At 36.2% G+C, this 19,238-nt stretch overlaps 1 protein-coding gene across 6 annotated transcripts in view; it reads left to right on the plus strand.

Annotated features, from left to right (window-relative positions):
• NLGN4X (neuroligin 4, X-linked) overlaps positions 1-19,238 on the plus strand; it is a 127,104-nt gene that overhangs the window by 10,811 nt on the left and 97,055 nt on the right. The window contains exons 2-3 of one of the 6 annotated variants that reach the window (XM_010580428.1): positions 16,216-16,235; positions 16,604-16,641. The exons of the other annotated variants lie outside the window; for them this stretch is intronic. Of the exons in view, the coding sequence (XP_010578730.1) occupies positions 16,216-16,235; positions 16,604-16,641 (58 nt within the window). The remainder of the gene's footprint in view (positions 1-16,215; positions 16,236-16,603; positions 16,642-19,238) is intronic. 6 annotated transcript variants of the gene reach the window in all.

A 19,238-nucleotide genomic window follows, 5' to 3' on the forward strand; every position in this document is an offset into this window, starting at 1 on the left:
CGAAAGGCGGGGGGGGGGGGGGATAAAGTTCAGATATTGAAAGTATCAGTTCTCTAAATGCATACAGTGAACTGCAAAAATGCCTGAGCATCTAGGAAGCCAGTGAAAGATCTCCATCATGTAACACTTCTCTTTAGTTCAACCAGTCATTTTTATCTTTTAGCACTTTTGAAAATGTGGCCTGTAATAATAAAGATAATTTTCTATTATTCTTAAATAATTGATGAAGTTAGTGAGTGATGGTAAGTTTAGAAGGTACTAGCATGTGTCAGGTTTTAAAAATATTATGAAATTAATAGTTTATGCCATTTGTGAGTGCTGCTTCCAGATGTTACTTCTTAATATTGTATCAAGCTTCTAAATGCATGCTATTTTATCATGTTTGTTTTGCATAATATCTAACACAGTAAATAAGGATGGTGTAGTGTTGGGATTAACTGACTTCTTTCAAAATACAAATAAATAGGTTTTGGATTTGCTTGTCTGTATTAGTTTTTTTCTCTTGTGATCTTTTTCCCGCTTTGCCTCAATAGAAATGATAACATAGTCACTGTTAGCTCCTAAAACCAGATGATGAAACAGTTATTTCTGTATTATAAGTGGAGCTAGTTTAACAGATGTTTTTCTTCATGGGGTACTTAGTGAATGTGTTATTTTACCACAAATAGCCTTTTTTTTTTCTGTTTTGTAACTGTTTCTTTTGTAAGCATTACTTGACACCACAAGCACCTACTAATTTACCTTCCAATTTCTCCATTTCATGTACAGGTTTACTACAGATTTCTTGTTTAATACAGAGATGTGAAGCAAAATTGCCTGGGTTTTTGTTCCTTTTATTATCTACCAAAAGTATTGTATTGATAAGGTATGTGGTGGTCTGAGGGCATTTCTAATAGAAAGAGATGTGAGAGAGACTCTCCACTGCCTTTGTGCCTTGGTTGTCCATTTAGAAAATGAGGATCATATTGATCTTCTCTGATAGGGTTAGAAACAACCGCAAGAAGGAAATGCCTCTGTGTGATAAAAGGCTCAGGTTACTTCCTATATAGTTACAACCTAAAAGACTATATTCTTACCTTTATTTGTATGCATATTTTTTTCTAGACTCTATCTTATTCACCTCTGTGACCCATTTACTGGCAACACTGCATGTCATTGCATTGTATTGTAACCTCTAAGCAAAACTCTGGAAGGTCTAAAGGGCAATAGATTTGGGAGCCATTGTACCAGGATGATTTTAAGAGATTCAGTACAGAAGTTTAAAACTAGGGCATCTAAAAGATAATGTGACTAATTTGCTGATAGAACAGTGAAGCCTTGCGATCAAAATTTACATTCAATTCTTTACTCTCATTCTTCACAAAGTAGTCAGAAATGAGATGGCAGATAGAATTTTTCCAAGAGATAAAAGACATATAAGAAATAAGACTTATGCCAGAAGAGGATCCTAAGGCATTCAGATACTGAAAGATGGGAAAAACTTCATGTTTGGATAAGGCATATAAGCTGCCAGTGTAAAGTATTTAAACTCAGAAGGGATCAGATAAATTACCGATGAATGAAAAAAAGCTTTTACTAATATGTGATGCATAGTTAATAGGTTTCTCTCATAAAGCTTACCAAAAGCATGAAGTCAGAAATGGATTTTGGAAGAAAGTATGCTCTTTGCAGATGCAACATAATGGCCTGGAATGTTTCTGTGAGTCCTTTAATTTTCTTCATTACCACTCAACTAATAAAGAAATTACTCCTGAGTACCGTATAAAGTGTTTGCTCTAGCAGATCTGCCAGCTGGCTGTGACCTAGTTGGCATAACCCTTGTAGATCATTCTGAAATGAATACTTTGCATGACCTATAAACACCCTTCTGAGACTGAACCTAATGGGATATGTACTTGTACGCTGGGTCCAGCACTTCAGGACTGCCAGATGCATTCTTTATGCACAGAACTTGTTTAGTGCCCACACTCAGCGAAGACTGTGTAGCCCAAAGACACTAACCTGTCCTGACTATTTTCACTTTCTTGTGGCTGTTAAACAACCCTTACAGGGAGCAACCAACTACTTTTGTTTTCAGAGCTTAATTCATCAAAGACATTGTATTCTTTTTGCATGCAGCACACTTACTTTGTGTAGAACTAGAAAATGTTGGTTTTTACATAATCCAAGAGGTGTTTATTGCTAGAAAATACCATACCTTTCCCAGGTTCCCACTCCCTTAATACAGCATTTGGGCATGTATTCCCTAGCTTGCTTTCTCTGACCAGTTAGATCTAACCTTGCCTGTTACCTTGATTTAATTTCAAAGTCTAAATGGTTCCATGATGCACGTGTTCCTTCTCTACTGACAGGCACATTGCTCTGTCTTCCCCACAACTAAGAATGACTGAAAAGAGTTTTAGACACAACTGGCCTATTGCAGTATGAGAAAGCTACTTGAGTTAACTATGCACACATTCTTAGTCTACTACAAATGCCCTGACTTTTAACCTAGATGAAAAAAGAGTTAATGAAGGATGCTTAACCTAATGCATTTTCTCCTCTGTTTGTTGTGAGTTTAAGGACACATACTATGAAGGGCCACAGTTTATCTAATGTGTTGTAATGGTAATGATTCACACCCTGAGAATTTAAACACGTCAGTTCCAGTAATCAAGATGACATATGAATACGTAATTGGTAATTTTATCCTAGTTGTTGTATCTGAAGTTAATGTGAACTTCAGCTGAAAAAGAATAAAAAAGCAAGGGCTAGCACCCTGTAAGTTCATCAGCATAAAACAAGGGTGATTCCTCCCACTCTCACACATTATAGATCAAGTGAATTAACAATTTTTTCTATTTTTTAATCAATAATATGAATTTGGTCATTTGGAAATCACAGATAGATTGTAACTGTGATTTGCTATGTGTTTTTTTGTGGGAATTTTGAGACCAGAATTTATTAGCACTTTTTTTAGCAACGCAAAGAGTGACATACTCCTGCAGTCTTGATGTCACTCACTTATAGCCTGCTATAGTTCTTGCAGATTATGAAGAAGGATTTTTAGAAGCCTTTTGTATTGTTTTCCAACAGTTGTTTCAAAAGTTGTTGGCTTGCCTATAGCCCAGGAAGTGTGTACGCTCTTGTGAATTTTTCATAAACAATGAAAAAGCACTAACCTATTTGCCTGATAATTGCTTTGAAAATTACTTTCATTTTTGATTGGTATTTCCTGCAAAATTACCTGTATACTCTGATAATTTGCATTACACTTCAGTACTCCCTGTTGTGCAGCTGAATTGGGTAAAGGAGCTAAGGACAAACTACATTTTTGCTGAAATTTACATTTCATAGGTATAGTTGCTGGCCACAGAAATGAGTAAAGAAATATAGTGTTCCTTTATTCTCTGAACAGAGCTGTCGGTGCTGTAGGTTGGATGAAATTAGTTTTAGGAAGCTGGTAGACCTCTCGATTTTCCCCTGAAACTAAAACTATTGAGCACAACTGTATCATTTTAGGGAGGAGTTGTATGCTCTGTGAGATATAATAGAAGCACTGTATTTGTTTTCTTAAGTTCAGCAGGCAGTAGGTTGGATCTTGCCCAGTCTGCTGTCAGAACACCCATTAAAGGAATATCTGATAGCAGCCAAGTCACACAGTGTGCCCAAGTTAAATACTTGGGCTTAACTGTGGAGAAAGCTGAGTACCTTTGGGGAGCAATCCAGAGCTCTAGTGAAGTGGGGAACTGCCAACAGTTAGCAAATGGCCATGACAGTACATTTCTCTAGTTTGGACCTCACTGAGCAGGACTGACTTGCTAGACAAGGTTGCTGAAGGAGGAAGCAGCAGCTACCACCAAAAAAGTCACTAATTTTTACAGTCACTGGGATGCCTGGCCTGAATTCCTACCAGACCAAAGAGTGCACAGAGAGCATTGTTCATCCTCTCTGGTGAGACTGGGCCATGGCAAAGTAGATCTAAGCTGGTAAAGACAACCTACATTTTCCCAGAAATAACAGTACAGATACCAAAGGATAAATGGTTAAAAAAAAGTTGTGATGGGATACAGACATTTCATTATGATCTTTCCTACCTTCTTTTTTTTCCTAAATGGCACAGCATCTTCACTCTTTCTTAGCTATGCTCCCTTTAATATATCTATCTTCTGCTTTCTCTGCAAAGAAGGTACTTTTCTATATCAACCTTTAGATTTTTATTTTCTCCTTTTGGAGTTTTATTCACAGGTCTGAATAGGCTTATTTGGTAGTTCTTTTTTCATCTTTTAGTGTAGGCCAAAAGCAGTCCTTTGTTTAGTCATAAGTGTATTCATCTTTTCTAGAAACTCCTAATCTGTACTATGATTATGTTGAGATGTCTTCTCAGGGTTTTATGTGCACAGAGACTGTTTTGGAGCAAGCTGTGCCACGGGCCAACATAGACTTGTAAAGAATTTGCGTCATACTTTAAAAGTTTAATTATACTGCAATAAATGGAAATGAGGTCCAAGCAGTTTTTTCTATTAGGTTAAATGTATTCATTTCAAGAGCAGTTAAAATGAAAATAATAGTGCTGTACTTTGTTGCACACAATGGCTGCCTTCTATCAGTTGCACATCAGCAGCCACCTCTTCATCCTTTTCTCTACTGTTTCTAACTATCCAGATGGATGTTCCTGTTTAAAAAAAGATAAAGAAAAAAAAAAGAAAGACTTCACAAGTTTTTTTCATTATCACTTCTAATTGCCTACTTAACCTATTGCACAATTACAGCACTGCCTTCACTGGAGGTTTTGATATGAGCCTGTATGCTTGAGCCTTCACTGGACTGCTAAAGAAACACAAACTTACGCCCTTACAAAACTGATAGCTTCCTTAGTTAACATCGGTTAGCTTAGTAATTCTTTGTTTATTTCTTTTACCTCCATTTCTTCAAGCACGGGCATGTAAGTAACTGGAAATAAGTATTTGGAAATAAAATGCAAGTGTCATTTTATTGTTTCAAGTATCGTCACTATAAGAAAGAAATTCCACTCTTTAATCTGACTCAGTACAGTCATACTTACGTTCTTTTGCTGTACCGATCCTGTGGATAAATAGAATATTTCTGTCTTTAGAGCTGTCAGCATAGCACATTCATTAAATAAATAGGTTTAAGCCTTTTAAATTAGCAGACTAACAGCCTCAAAGCCTGCAGAGCGGCATCCAAGTTGTATGGCAATTTAGCTGGCTTTTAGGATGGCTTTTCTATAATTTAATTTATTCTGTCATTTTTTAATGAATTCTTCAATTTGCTGTGTTTGGATATAAATAAAATTTCTCTTTTTAACCCTCCCCCCCGATTATTTTCTGCTTAACCAACCACAGAGCATACAATGCTGGTACTGATCTTTTTTGTTGACAATGGTAGGTCTAAATTTAGCTTCACAATAAGCAGAATAAACTCCAGGTAGGAAGTCATTGTTTTAAGCATACATACTGACAATAATTAGTATATTCCAATAATTAGTATATTAGTAGCCACGTGACTTGTCAGATATATGTTCCAATTTGATATACTTGGAAGCTACTGCATTTATTTAAACATTATTCTTTTATTTTCTAGTCATCATTATTTTAGTATTTAGTTATTGTGAAATACAATAACAATTGTTTCAGTTGGTATTTTCAATCTCAATATTTTTTAGGACACTGACAGAGCTCACATTTTTAAAAATTATGTAAGACTGAAGAATGCAGAAAAGGGCTACCTAAGAGCCAGAGACAATGCCTCACAGCAAAAGATTTAAAGTACTCAATCTGTTTAGGTTATCAAAAAGAAGATTGCTAGTGACTTGATTACAGTGTTTAAGTACCTTCATGGGGAGAAAATAGCAAGTACTAAGAGACTCTTTAATGTAACAGAAAAGGCATAACAAGAACCAAGGGCTGAATTTTGAAGTAAGACTACTTGAAATATTTCAAGCATCTCAATTTTATATTATATTATATTATACTATATTTTTTATCAGTAAGGGCAATTCAATCTTGTAACAAAATCCTAATGAAAGTCAAAAGTAGTTATTCATATCAGGAATGTATCTGTCTATGGTGTGCATTAGTGTAATGCAAGTCATTGGGTTCACAGGGTTTCGTAATGTAAAATATAAAAGTAAAGACTTCATGAATATGCTGAGTTAGATTTTTTATTAAAAACATGAAGAAGCTTTAGAAGCACATTTTTGGTATCTTTTTTTCTATGATTTGGAAAAAGTTTGTTAGATGGCTAACATCACCTTCCTGTTACCAGTCTGGCTAGACAATTTATTCCTACCAGCAGGTTTTCAGTTGGGCTGTGCAAGTGTGTGTGGGACTGCACAGTTGGCATTTGGCAGGCTCAGAGGGGAAGTCTACCTGTGACCATACATTATTGTTGTTGTTGTTGCTTTGTCCACTCAGCTTCATTTCTTGGAAATACATGCAATGTATTTCTTTTACTGGCAGGGTCAAAGCAGCATGTGTGGAATTAATTGAAATTAATAATATCAGAGTGGAAGAAAAGGCAGTGGTGTACAGAGTGAAGTTTTATTCTATGCTAAGACCATATTGTTTCAAAGTATATCAAATAAATCCTAAGTCTAATGGATCCTAGAAATGGTGATTTAATTGTGTTATTATTGATGCATATGCAGATTCCAGAGGTATTTTGCCAATGGTGTGGGTTTGCCTAAGGAAACCTGTTTTTTTAGAAGTTAAATAGTGGACTTGTAAAATGGGAGAAATATTTTTTGGTTTGTATTTTATTTACAGCTTTTCCACCAAGGGGCAAAGTCCCTTTGTTGCATTGTGCACATTTATAATATGAACTATGTTGTAGCCTTTAGGCTAATAGGAAGTTTAAAAGCAAATATTCTCAGGCTTTTAACATTTTTTCTGGGGTGGATTCAGGTAAGAGGAGAACAGAAGAGAAGTGGATTCTCTTTCATTCACTATCAACATTTAAGGTGTTTATCTAGAGTATGGCAGGCAATCCATCTGTTTTCTCTGCTAAGGGAACATGAAGCCATGCATTCCTCTCAAGAGGAAAGTGCTTCAACCACCATACAATGGGGTATTCTAGAGTGGCTTTTCTTAGCCATTTCCATCTTGAGGGCATCAGATTGTTGAATGTTTGTTGGTCTAGACAGCATCATAGAAAGGGTTGTTCAGGTGCTGTTGAGGGAGGAAGACATCTGGTTTCTAATTCTTTCTTCTGTAATGCTTAACCTATTGTTAGCTCTAGGTGTGGGAAATGAATCTACCTCAACCAGAAAGTTTGAAGTTTTGAAGAAGTAAATACTTCAATATAAAGCATATTGGTTACAAAAGCAGCTAAAATCAATTTCTTGTTCTTCTGAACGTCTTTTGACACTGTCAAATTCTTCCTCCAGTCCTTTATTTTTTTCTGTCTTGCCGCTTTTAAGATAGAATCTCTTTCTTGACACCTTTGTTGGAATGCAAGTAAATTTCATGGCATTCAGTTCTCACTGGATTTCTCATTAAATCTTGTTTCCTTTTTTTTTTTTTTTTTAATAATAAATAAGACTTTCTTTCTTCCCTGGCAATTTTCACTGTGCAAGTTTTATGCTTTACTCCAGCCTAATGCAACAAATATTTAATGCATTTTCACCCCTCCGTTGTGTGGATAGTATTGTTTCTTTGCTGCCATCAGCTTTCGTGTGGGCCACCAATGCTGAACTGTGTGACCAAAACACTACTACCACTGTGTATGATAAGAAAAACATAAAACCAAAAGAAAATCACAAGAAGGTTTTCATAATATAAGTTAGAAGTAGCTTTTAATTTGGTCCTGTGGAATCACCATATCTTAATTTGTATATATTAACAGATGAAATTCATAAGAACAGAGAACTGGGCCCTTTTCCCTGCCTCTGCCCTGTCTTCTCTGGTATTTAGTGTTAAGAGAGCTCTCATGTAGTAATAATAAATAATGATCATTTGGATGCAAAAAAATTAATACTTGTTTCTTACATTTGTACTTGGTGTCCTATTAAATCCCTCTGACTCCCTGCCTTTCACAATATTCCCAGATCTTTCCATGTCCCGTGTGGCAATTCAAGGCAGCAAGAGTTGGCATCATTTTGTGTAGTCCTGCCTTAGACACCAGCTGGGCTGGGACTGGTTAATATGGTCATGCTGGTTGGGCTGCCAGTTGTTGCAGTAGACAAGGTATAGTTCCTGAGTCAAGCCTTGCTTTTCTCAGAGGCAACGTTAGTTTGGATCTCTGCTATTGAGACTGCAGATGTTTTTTGCAAAAGTTTTAGCAACATAAGGCATTGAAATTAAAGCTGAAATTAATTAACAGTGTAATTATTTGTAGAGAAGAGAGACATAATTCCTGGAGGCTCATTGGCCTACGAAAGCAAGTAAAAAATGTAATTGCAAAATAAATCTTACAGTCTTTCTCAGAAAAATTCTAGATCAGCTATGCATATGGCAGTCACAAAAATGAAGACCATCCATCCTGTCATGGGAAGTTTCAAACCAATTTGTGTAATTAATAAGCTTGATAAAAGAGTTGTTATTTGTAAATAACATATGTACTCTATTATTAAAAAAAAAAAACAGGAAATTGTTAATATGCATGCAATACAGGGTAGTATAGGTTAGCACGAATAACGTAACAGAGAGCAGCAAAACTCCCATAGACCAAATTTACTGTTTGACTGTGAAGTAAGAACAGCAGTATCATATGAATAACAACACGAGATAAGAGAAGAGAGCCAAAGGGACTCTTGCTTTCTCTTCTAGAACCTTAATTAAAGCATCAGAGTAAAATATTTTGTATAGAAAAGAGATTTAATGGTATAATTAGGATAAGAAAATAGTTCATGACTTTCTGTATGAGAAATCTACTCTGATCTAAGGATAAATCCCCATTAAATTTTGGACTGAAAGTTTGTTTACCATTACCTATTTCAGTACAAAGGTATGACATAACCAGTGTTTTCTTATTATTATGTTGTTCTTGACCAAACTGAACACAGCGATAGTCCTAATGATGTAGCTATATGTCAGATGCTTTGGAAAATCCATTTTAGCTCTATTGCATTTTCAGAGATCTTTTTGTAGCAAGTACCCAGCATTACCAAAAGAGAAAAATGAAAAACATTGTGGGGATACCAGCTTCCCTTAAAGCTTGTCAGGATGGTAACTGTGCAAGTGTTCATCTCAATTGTTGCAGGTGTTTCCACAGAAATCAATGCTGGTCAAAGTTGGATGAAGTAGGACACTCTGGATTTATAGGAGGGTATACTGAAGGTGTGTCCTTCACGCCTGTGTGGCACCCTTCCCTGTTCTTTAATTGCATCTCTCTAACTGGATGTAGAATTCGCTTTTTTGTTGTTACCCAAGAATATATATCAGAAAGTCTGCGATTTCCTCAGGCTTCGCAACATTAGAAGTTAAGAACCTGTGAGACCCCACATGAAGCCTGCACATGAAGTCCTCAAGACAAGTCAGCTGTGGTGGAAAGCTTCACGACAGCAGACGTGGTCATTGCAAAGTGTGGACAGGTAGTTCAGGGCAGGAGGCAGTGGACGTGCACCCCAGGCGGGAGCCTTTCGCCACAGACCACCTTGCAGATTAATTTCCTAGGTTCAGCTTGGTGCCGGTGGTGTGTGAGGTTATAATTACGGCAAGGGATTGTGAGGCCAGGATGATTGTCACCGACAGTTATCGAAAGGGCACGGCATTTGGGACTTCACTGGGCTGGAGCTGTCTGAAAATAATACAGATAAATAAATGGTGTGTTTACTCTGAGGAACAGGAGTAGAACAGTACAGATGAGGTGAATTCAAATGCATTAGCTGATATTTTGGTGGTGCCTTTTCAGTCATGTTGAATTATTTTAGCTCAGTTTGCACAGCTATATGTATATTTTATTTTTTGTTTATTTTTTTTTTTACCTTTGAAGACAATTCAAGTAAAAGGTGCCTAAAGTAGAGTTTATCAATTTTTGTTTCGAAATCTAAATTGTAGTGCAAGTTTAGGCTTCTGAACTATATTTGTCTATGACTAAATTTTTGTAATAATGCAGCTTGTTTTTACAAGGGAAAGAGAGGAACTAACCTGCTTTAATTTGGATTTTTCTTCTTCATAATAATTAGAAAAAATAATATTTCATTTAATGAAATAAACCAAATGATAGCTTAATTTCTTGTAAATAGTAGTCATTAACTTGGGCAGTATTGGAGAGTCATTAGTAACCGATTACTCTGTGTGCAGGTATTCATTTAAACTAATACTACATTTACCTCAGTTGTACCTGACAAAGAAAGCCATCATTGCACCACTGTATTATTTCATTAAACTGTAACAAAAATTGTACATTTGTAATGCTGTGATAAAAAGGGGGTTTTCTCCCACAATTTTTTTTTGCCTATGTAAACATTGCTATTGCTAGTACCAAATTCCTGATAAATGTTCAAAGCAGATGCCATCAAAAAGAAAAAGATCTGTTTGTTAGCTGGAGAATTTAAATGTCTTCATTTTGTTTAAAGAGGCTACTTTAATAATCAAGTGAAATTATATATATATGTAAAAACCAGCCCTTAGACATACAAGGTGTTTCAGAGAGTGAATATAATACAGATGAGGTTCAGCTACTAGAGGCAAAACCTTGAGAGAATATTGTCACTATAAAATTCAATACTGTTTTAAATATTCCTATGCTTACCCTAAGCTTACCCCAAATAAACTTATATATCTACAGTGTGTAGTGCTGCGTGGGGAATGTAATGAGTTGCTCCACTGAAACTAAGTGTTCTTGCCACTTACCAGAGCTAATTAGCTTGAGTAGGAAGAATGTGATATAGTTTTTCTGCTTCTAGTTGCCAGTAAGCCTGTTTGGTGCTAGCTCAGGGATCTCCCTACACTGCTACTTCACACACTGCAGACAATCTCTTAGGGACTCATTAAAGCCATTTTATTTTCCCCCGTATTTGAAACTTCTGTGTGTTGCCTGGATTATGTATTTATTAATGGAAACTTCTTTATTTTACATGTACGTTACTCTTCTGAAAGCTGCATTTTAGTATTACATTTCAAAGTTTTTTTCAGTTTTCTATCTAATCAATGCTTTACCACTTGGTGATGTAATCTGTAGGGTTGTTTTTTTTTCTTTAAGCAATAGGCTGGACAGCAGAAACCGTGTTTACAAGAGAATTGTAGACACACGTTTTAGAACCAAACTACTTTGTGAGGGCTCATAAATCCCGCCTATCACTGGTGGCATAAATTGTTTCCTGGAGAGGCAGGCTTCTTCTCTCTAGTACCCACTGAGGCTCAGTTTTGGGTTTTTTTCTGGGTCTAAGTTACATTTTGAATGTCAAATTTTTTACAGCCTCTATGTATATGTAGATAACTAGGACTTAGTTCTCAGCTCCCTAGTTCTCTGTTCTTTTTCTGGTATTGCACAATAAGTATTTACTTCTGTGAGTATTACATTGATTTCAGGCTATTCCTAGTAATTTAACATGTAGTGCATGGAAGGAGAGCAGAAATCTCACTTCGAGTTTAATTAGGGATTAAACCATCTTCACAAAGACAGAGTCATTGATGCGTGCAGGAAAAAAACTACAAAAGAGTTGAGGATGTGAAATCTGGAGCCTGGGCTTGGAGCTACTCCTGGTTGTCGCATTTATTACATTAGCTATAAACGGGAGAAGGCAAACGCAATTTCCTTAACTGGGGATTGACATGCATCACAGGATCTACAAGATCTAACGATATGCAGTTTACTTTCTCTGAGCAAATTTAAACCTCACATCTGGATTTTGGTCAGAAGCTGTATAGCTGTTCAGGATGCTTTGAAAAAATGATGAAACTGTCATTATGTATGCTCTGTTTGTTATTTTAATTAATCTGTTTCTTTGCTGATATTCCTCATTTCTTCTCGTGAAATTAATATTTTGCAGGTTTCCTGTTCATTTCAATGAGTAGTTCATGTATCTTGTGCGTGGATTTCTGACTTTTGTTGCTCTCTGACTCTTTCTGATGCCTTTGAACATAGTATAAAGCACCTAAAATATTCCACTATGACCATTTATTCTGAAGTTTGCTTGAATGGTTACCTTTCTTGTTCCTCTAGTGTTTCTGATAGGCTATTGGATTCCTGTTCAATTCCTGCCCCCCAGGCAATACAACTACGTTATATGATATTAGATGTAGCCAGGTTATTCAATTGTGTGTGCCACATATGGACTTTGATTAAGTTGTTCTGGATTTCCGAAAGTAAACTTGACAGCAGCTTCTGGCCCGTAGCCACCACACTGTTTCCAGAATGACTTCCCAAGGGAACAGGATTGAAGCTAGTGTCTTGCAGTGTGGTCTGAGCTCACTAGGCAATAAAGGAACGTAGTTAACAACAAGCATTTCTTTCTTTGTACACCACATCAGGGAGTAATAAAGGTCTCATCGGAAGTTTTATGTAAACATGGTTCATTTTTTTATTACCTGAACTGTTAATTAAGCTCCTGTTGGTAGGACTTGCTGTCTGCTTTCTGCACATTCTCTTCCAGTCATGTATGGCAACTTTGGAAAGGGACTTTAATGCTGGAACTGTTACATGAGCAACATGGTGTAGCTTGTCATGGATTTTTGGGAACATGTTCTGCTGTTAAAACAGCTTCTTCAAAATTCAGTCCCTAGAAAATAATTTCTATTTATCTATAGGTATCCCATTTATTTGGGTGGACTACCAGAAGTAATGAGTTAGCAGCACAAGTTGTTCAGTTTCTTCTTGTAGAAATTTAATATTTTTATTTCTCTTTTAAATTGCAGGTGGACTTGAGATTATAGTTCTCTGTTAAACTCATGCTTTCCTTTGTATCATTTCCAGGTTTCCATTTGCAATATGTATGTAAGCAATGGAAAAAGCAATACCTGCATACATACTTATGGTTTGTCATTCTAGCAATGTTTTTAGAATAAATGTGACAGTCACCCTAACAGATCTTATGGAAAAGCTCACGTTATGCTTGGTTGTACTGAGGGTAAAGCAAGGACCAAAAACTAAGTAACTTATTTGCCTCTCTGCTACCTGTTGACCCTTTCAGAACTTTTAGGATCTGCAACACACACTCATGTGCACATAGAATAGAATCTATTTCAGAAAAGAGAAGATGCTAAATTTAATGAGGGCTGAGGAGGCAGGATTTTAACGTACTAACTTCGTCATTTTCTGGTTCATTTTTCCTAAGCTGCTGAAGGCCTACTTTTCCCCCAATACTGTCTTATTACAGCAAATAGATATGGTAAAATAATCTTCATCTCACTCCATCTACACAAAATAATAATGGAATTTTATATGGAAACAGACATATTGTTTCATAATATTAATGAATGTAATCTGTGCCTATCCTAAAGTCAGTAGTTGTTTTTGCCGCTTATATGAAGATGCATTTCTACAAGTGCAGTAAACAGTAAGATTGTCATGTTTAAAATAGGGATTAGGACTTCAGTATTAGAGCAGTAAAAATAATGACAATGTAATGACTTAGGATAAATAATTTTCAGTGTTCTATTCAGAGTACATGAAGTGAAAAGAGTATAACTACAGCATTCAAGATGATAGTAAATCATGTTATGCAAAAAAATTTGGGGTCAAAACTCCATGAGACTGGAACTTTTAAAGGCATTATGAGGTTCCACATGGCCCTGCTGTATCTCAACAAGTTATTTGAAATTTAAAATGAAGTATATAAATTTGACATTGTGGTTAGTTTGCAAATATGTGAATGTGAGTATTATCTCTGAAGCTGTACATCAGTAAAAAAAAAAAAATACACTTATCTACTCAGAATTTATTTTCTTATGCCAGGGTGCATTTTTGCAACTTCTGCATCAGAGTCTAGTCTCAGACTGTATATTCCACCTGTTTTTTTCCATTGCAAATGTGAAATACGATGCCACAAACTTCATAAACCAAGACTTCGTTTTGCCAATGACTTCCCTTGTGGGTGACAAACTGCTGAAGTTTTCATTCTGCTAGACTCTACTTATTCCTTATTAGCAGAAGCCTGATTATTATAACTGAGCTTGTCATGTTACGAATTCTTGCTGCTTAGATGCAGGAAGGACATAGTACTTTTCACTAAGGTGATAGAAGATTCCAGAATAAATCTTCCTACTAATTATAAGGAAATGCAGATGTTTTAGCGTAAGCCTTAGAGCAGGTTCATCCATAAACCTGAATTTTTCCTTTAAAGGCTTTACATAATCTACAAAGGAAGACTTTTCAGCTTATTTAATGTTTATGGGTTTCTGACCTGATTCAGAGTTTAACATTCTTGCTTTAGAAAAAATGAGTCTTTGCTGGAGTCGATGATACGAATAATTATTTATGGCTAGATTGTGCCTTTAGGCAAAGTCTTCAGTGAAAGCTGATGCATAATTAGCATTGTCCCAGAAGGAGCCCTGGAAGGTATAGTGCCTTAGGGACAACCTTCAAGCTCAGTTCCCTTTTTCTTCCCTTCTTGCTTCAGGGATTCAGTTATTTTAACACAGCAGAGTTAAAAACTGATTGCTGTTCAAACACAGCATCTAAAGATTGTATCCTCCATGTAGACCTACCCATATTAATACAATTACTCTGCCTGCACCACTGTATTTACATTACTTTTTTTTTTTTCCTTTAGAATGGGTCATTTGAGATGTAACCCTTTACTCTGATTCTTTCAGTAAAACTGACTTCAGATTGACCTGATGTCCGAGGGGCTATATGCCTGATACATATATAGACTTTTCCAGAGTACCAGAATCAAGACCCCATTCCAGAAATGTGTTTGTCTTTCTTTTGGCAATCATAGTCATTTTGACTGTGTTGTGATCTGATTCCAGGCATTTCATTAGTACTTTTTTTTTAAATGGGGCTATTAGATTTATGTATAGCATGTCTTGTCATTAAAGGAGAAGGACTAGGAAGAATATGAACAGAAATCAGATGAAATATTTCTTTTGCAACTTGGAGTCACATATTTCTGAGAATCAGCTGTGTTGAGTGTCTTGAGGCTTGTCATTCGTTGGCATCTACTCTTTTATCAATTGTAGCTCCTGCTTCCTGGCGACATAATACCACTCTGCTTTCTGACTCCATTCTTAAAGATTGAATTAGTGTTTTATCTTTCTCCACCAAATTCGTAATCCTTCCTTCTCTGTTAATGATTTCTCACCTACTTAAATATTTCGGAGAAGCGGATACATCCTTTTCCTATTGGCAGCTGTACCAGCAAACAAAGTCACTGCTTGTCACTCTTCAAGATAGCAATTGCTGCCTTTGCTAGTGAAGCTACTCAGATGATTGTCTCATAACCCATTTCAGTCAGAGTGTTTTAGCTTAACCAGTTTAAAGAGTCGTTCTTTGTTAACTTGACACATTTTTGTCTGAGATGAGCTCTGAAGAAATCACATATGCAGTTGAATTAGCTTCTAGCAACAAGACAGTAACAAGCAGATGACGGAAGGTTCAGAAACGGTGGGATTTAGTCAGGGAATGGTAAATGCTTTCATGACTATAACTGCCAATGGAAGAGGATGCATATTCACATTTAAATTGAAGACCAACCTTAAAAAATACTCCATTTACAATCAGTTCTTCAAGAGAAAGCGATATTATCCTTTTGTGTGTGTGTGTTTGTGCAAGCTATAAGCAAAGTGTGCAAGGTGGACAGCAGAGCAGAAAATTGGCAAGACTCTATACACCCTCTGTGTATACCTTTTTCAAAGATGGGCAGAATGGGAGAAACATTAACTGAACATAAACAAAAACAACAGTGAAAATGCAGTGTGTTCAGTAGATTAGACATAATTTATGCTCACATCTGGCAGCAGAAAAAGCAAAAGCATACTGGCATATGACATCAGACTCCTTGCCAGTTTTTTTGCATCCTATGCTAATGGCCATTCTGCCATCTAAACTTTAGTATTAAGGAGTATGGGATTAATAAAAAAGTTAATGGTTTTGTGAATATGCCATTCATCTCTTCTATGTTTAAACATTTAGAAAAAACCGTGCTTCCCAAGGGACAGTATGGAAAAACAAAGCAGGAAATAACAAACTTACTGTGGTCTATGACAGGGAAAATTTACAACCATGCATTCCAATATCACATTGTCAAACAGAAGATACCTGGAAAAATTGCCCATAGCTAAATCCAAATGCTTCTGCTCAAGCACTAAGGACTGGCATCAAGGCTAGACTAAGGAAAGAAAAGAAGGGTCAAGGTGAGACAACAATTAGGCTTGCTTGGGTTTAGTCTTATCAATTAGGCAAATGATTACAGTTGGTGTGCAATATTAGGCTCTAATCACAGTTGCTGCCGCTGCCCCAGCTATCTGAATATCCAGCTGGGCACCACCTCCACCATCAACCCCAGTTTAGCTGCTGCAGACTCCAGCATGTGCATTGGAGACACTGGCGATGGGGCTGTTTTGATACCTTCAGCAGCCTGCTGCTGCATGGAAATCATTTCTTCACCTAGTGCCGAAGCCTGGTTTGGTAGTACAAGAGCATTACACACATGACACATAGGAAAAGCTTACCCTAAAACCCTACCTTAAAGTTCTATTTAACACATTCCATAAAGAAAAAAAAATGAACAAACCTCTGACTGAACAGAAAGATGTGTTTTATCCTTAATGAGGAAACATGCTTATAGTGACAGTGAAGCATCTGATACTTCTCCCCTGATTTACTTGCTTCTGAGATTACTATATAATATATTCACATGGGTGGCTTTTCATATTGTCATCAGATCAAGCTATCTGCATGTTCTACACATTTGTTTTACATATTTAGAACACATTTTAGTTCTATTTGCCTGCCTTATTTTTCTTAAAACAAGGACATTTCTATTCATGAACAACCAGAAATACCATAGAAATACAGTAATTTTAATTAACACAACCAAACCTCTCTTGGCCACGGTGATCATGTGGACAAGCTGAAAAAGTGCTGACTGAATGCGATGTGTGCATTGCATTGCGACGGGTTACATCACTAGTCGTAACATGATGTAACCCAACGCAGCATGATGTAAGCGTCGTGATACATTGGAGATTTAAAGAAACATCAGCATTCCCTTGTGTCCCTCTGCTTCTTTCCAGGAATGTGCTCTCATTCTTCGTCTAGTAATTAATAACCCATACCCGTTGCCAGTCTGTGAATGCTCATGTCTTATTCTTACTTACATTAGTAGTCTCCCTTCTAATTATGGGCAATGAAGCCTTAATCCTTAAAAGACAGATTTTTTTTCTATGTACATATAGGTACAGTTGCTCTCTGTCAGTTGTCATAGATTTTTGATGAAAACTTTAAAAAAATAATCATGCCATGTTTAAAAATGTTTCACAGATATGAAGGGTGCAAATAAATTATTCCAATTTTCTAATTGTGTAGCTAAGTGCACAGAGTTGAAATACTTTTGATTTGCATTGCCAGTTATATGTGGGAAGAAGTGCCAGGCTCACAGCTTTTCTTTTTTTTTTTTTTTTTTTTTAATGCAACTTGATGCATTTTTTACAATGCCATTGCAACTCTGAATCAGTTCAGCCTGTCTTCTGTGTGGATGTTAGGGTGATTTGCCTTATGCTTCTTATTGCCATTGCTTCTTTCAGGACAGATCCTTGTGTATTCCTTTTGTACTGTGTCCATTCTGAAAGTAAGTTAGCAGGCACATACACTGCAAATTTGAATTTACCTTAGAAACTAAGATACACTTCTTTTGTGTACATGTGTACAAGTAATTGTGTGCTTGGCTTTTATATTTTGAGAAAGTCTATTTTAAGACAACTGTGAAGCACACATAATTTTCTAAACATGAACAGAGGCCCACATTTTATCCCCTAACAAAACAGTATTTCTTTTATGATGCCAAAGTTGGAAGAGAATATGATCAAATAGCACAGTAAGTTTTAAAGGCAGAATAAAACCAAAACAACAACGTAAAAAATTCAGGAAACTTTATTCTGTGATTCTGTATGATTCCAGGTAAGGACTAGGGACAGTAACAAGTCCTGTCTTCAATCCTAATATCACTCTAACACCTGCTTTTGATTTCACTGCTGTCACATCTTGAATTAACTACATTGCTATAAAAGCCAATTTACTCCATGACACCATTAAAAACTGAAGCTGAAAGTGTTGTACGAGACCACACCAAAATTTTTTATCCTTTTCCTTTCTCTCAAACTGGCAGCTTTCTCATCCAAGGAATCCTGATAGTGCAAGAGACTCTGTTTCATCTAAACTTCACTGGCATTTTCTTCCCAGATAGTTTGGTGGCTGATCTATGCTGTGAAACACACAATTCATGATCTCTGCCCCATAAGCTTAATTTTGAATATAAAGCAGTCCTGCTTACTTCAAGAAAATTAGACATAACTGTCTGTTTTGTCTCTGGTGATTTGTTGGTGTCAGTTATATGGTGTAACATGCTTAAAAGTGAGTATAAAATGCTAATAAATGCTTGGTATTTCTGTGCATTATGACTTCATTGCTTTTTTTAAGCATCTACCATTGTTGTTGGGCTACTGAAGATTAATAGCTTTTAAATATATTCAATTATTTAGAGGAATTCAACACTCCCTGTATTCACAGAAAAGTTAGTCTCAATTGATACATGCTATAAGTGAACAATACAATAATGGTATCCCTTTTCTTTTTCTGTTCTCTAGTTGTAATTGAGGCCTTTAATTGAATCTCTTTTCATACAAAACCATTTTTGTCTTCTAGCAATACATAGTACTGATGGAAGACTTTCTATTTTTGCTATGTTCTGTGTGAAAATGAAACTGGATGTGAATGTATTATTCCTGATAAGACCTGCCATACCTGGTTATTATACACTGATGTACAAAGTTGGTGTATTTTCAGAATTACTTCATGACATGCTTTTACATTGAGTGTTGTATTTGGCTATTTTTTTATGATTGTCCTTGCTATGACTAGAGTAATGCCCAAGCTTTTTTCTTTGGAAGTTATGGATAATTTGGGATCTAACAATTGTGTATCTGCTCAAGTTATTGTTTCCACTGTGCATGACTATTAGGTTTTAAACATGCCACCGTATAGGCACCTCCATCTCTGTGCTAGGCTTACTTTTTATTCAGAGAGAAAAAAGAGAAAAAAGCACACCTTGTTTGCAGTGCATCTTAACCTGGGGCAGACATTCTTTATCTCTGTTGACTGCGGAGTGAATAGGTCATATTTCGTAGGCATTT

Source organism: Haliaeetus leucocephalus, unplaced genomic scaffold (genome assembly GCF_000737465.1).
Source record: "Haliaeetus leucocephalus isolate CR32 unplaced genomic scaffold, Haliaeetus_leucocephalus-4.0 Scaffold712, whole genome shotgun sequence".
In the NCBI taxonomy this organism is placed as follows: domain Eukaryota; kingdom Metazoa; phylum Chordata; class Aves; order Accipitriformes; family Accipitridae; genus Haliaeetus; species Haliaeetus leucocephalus.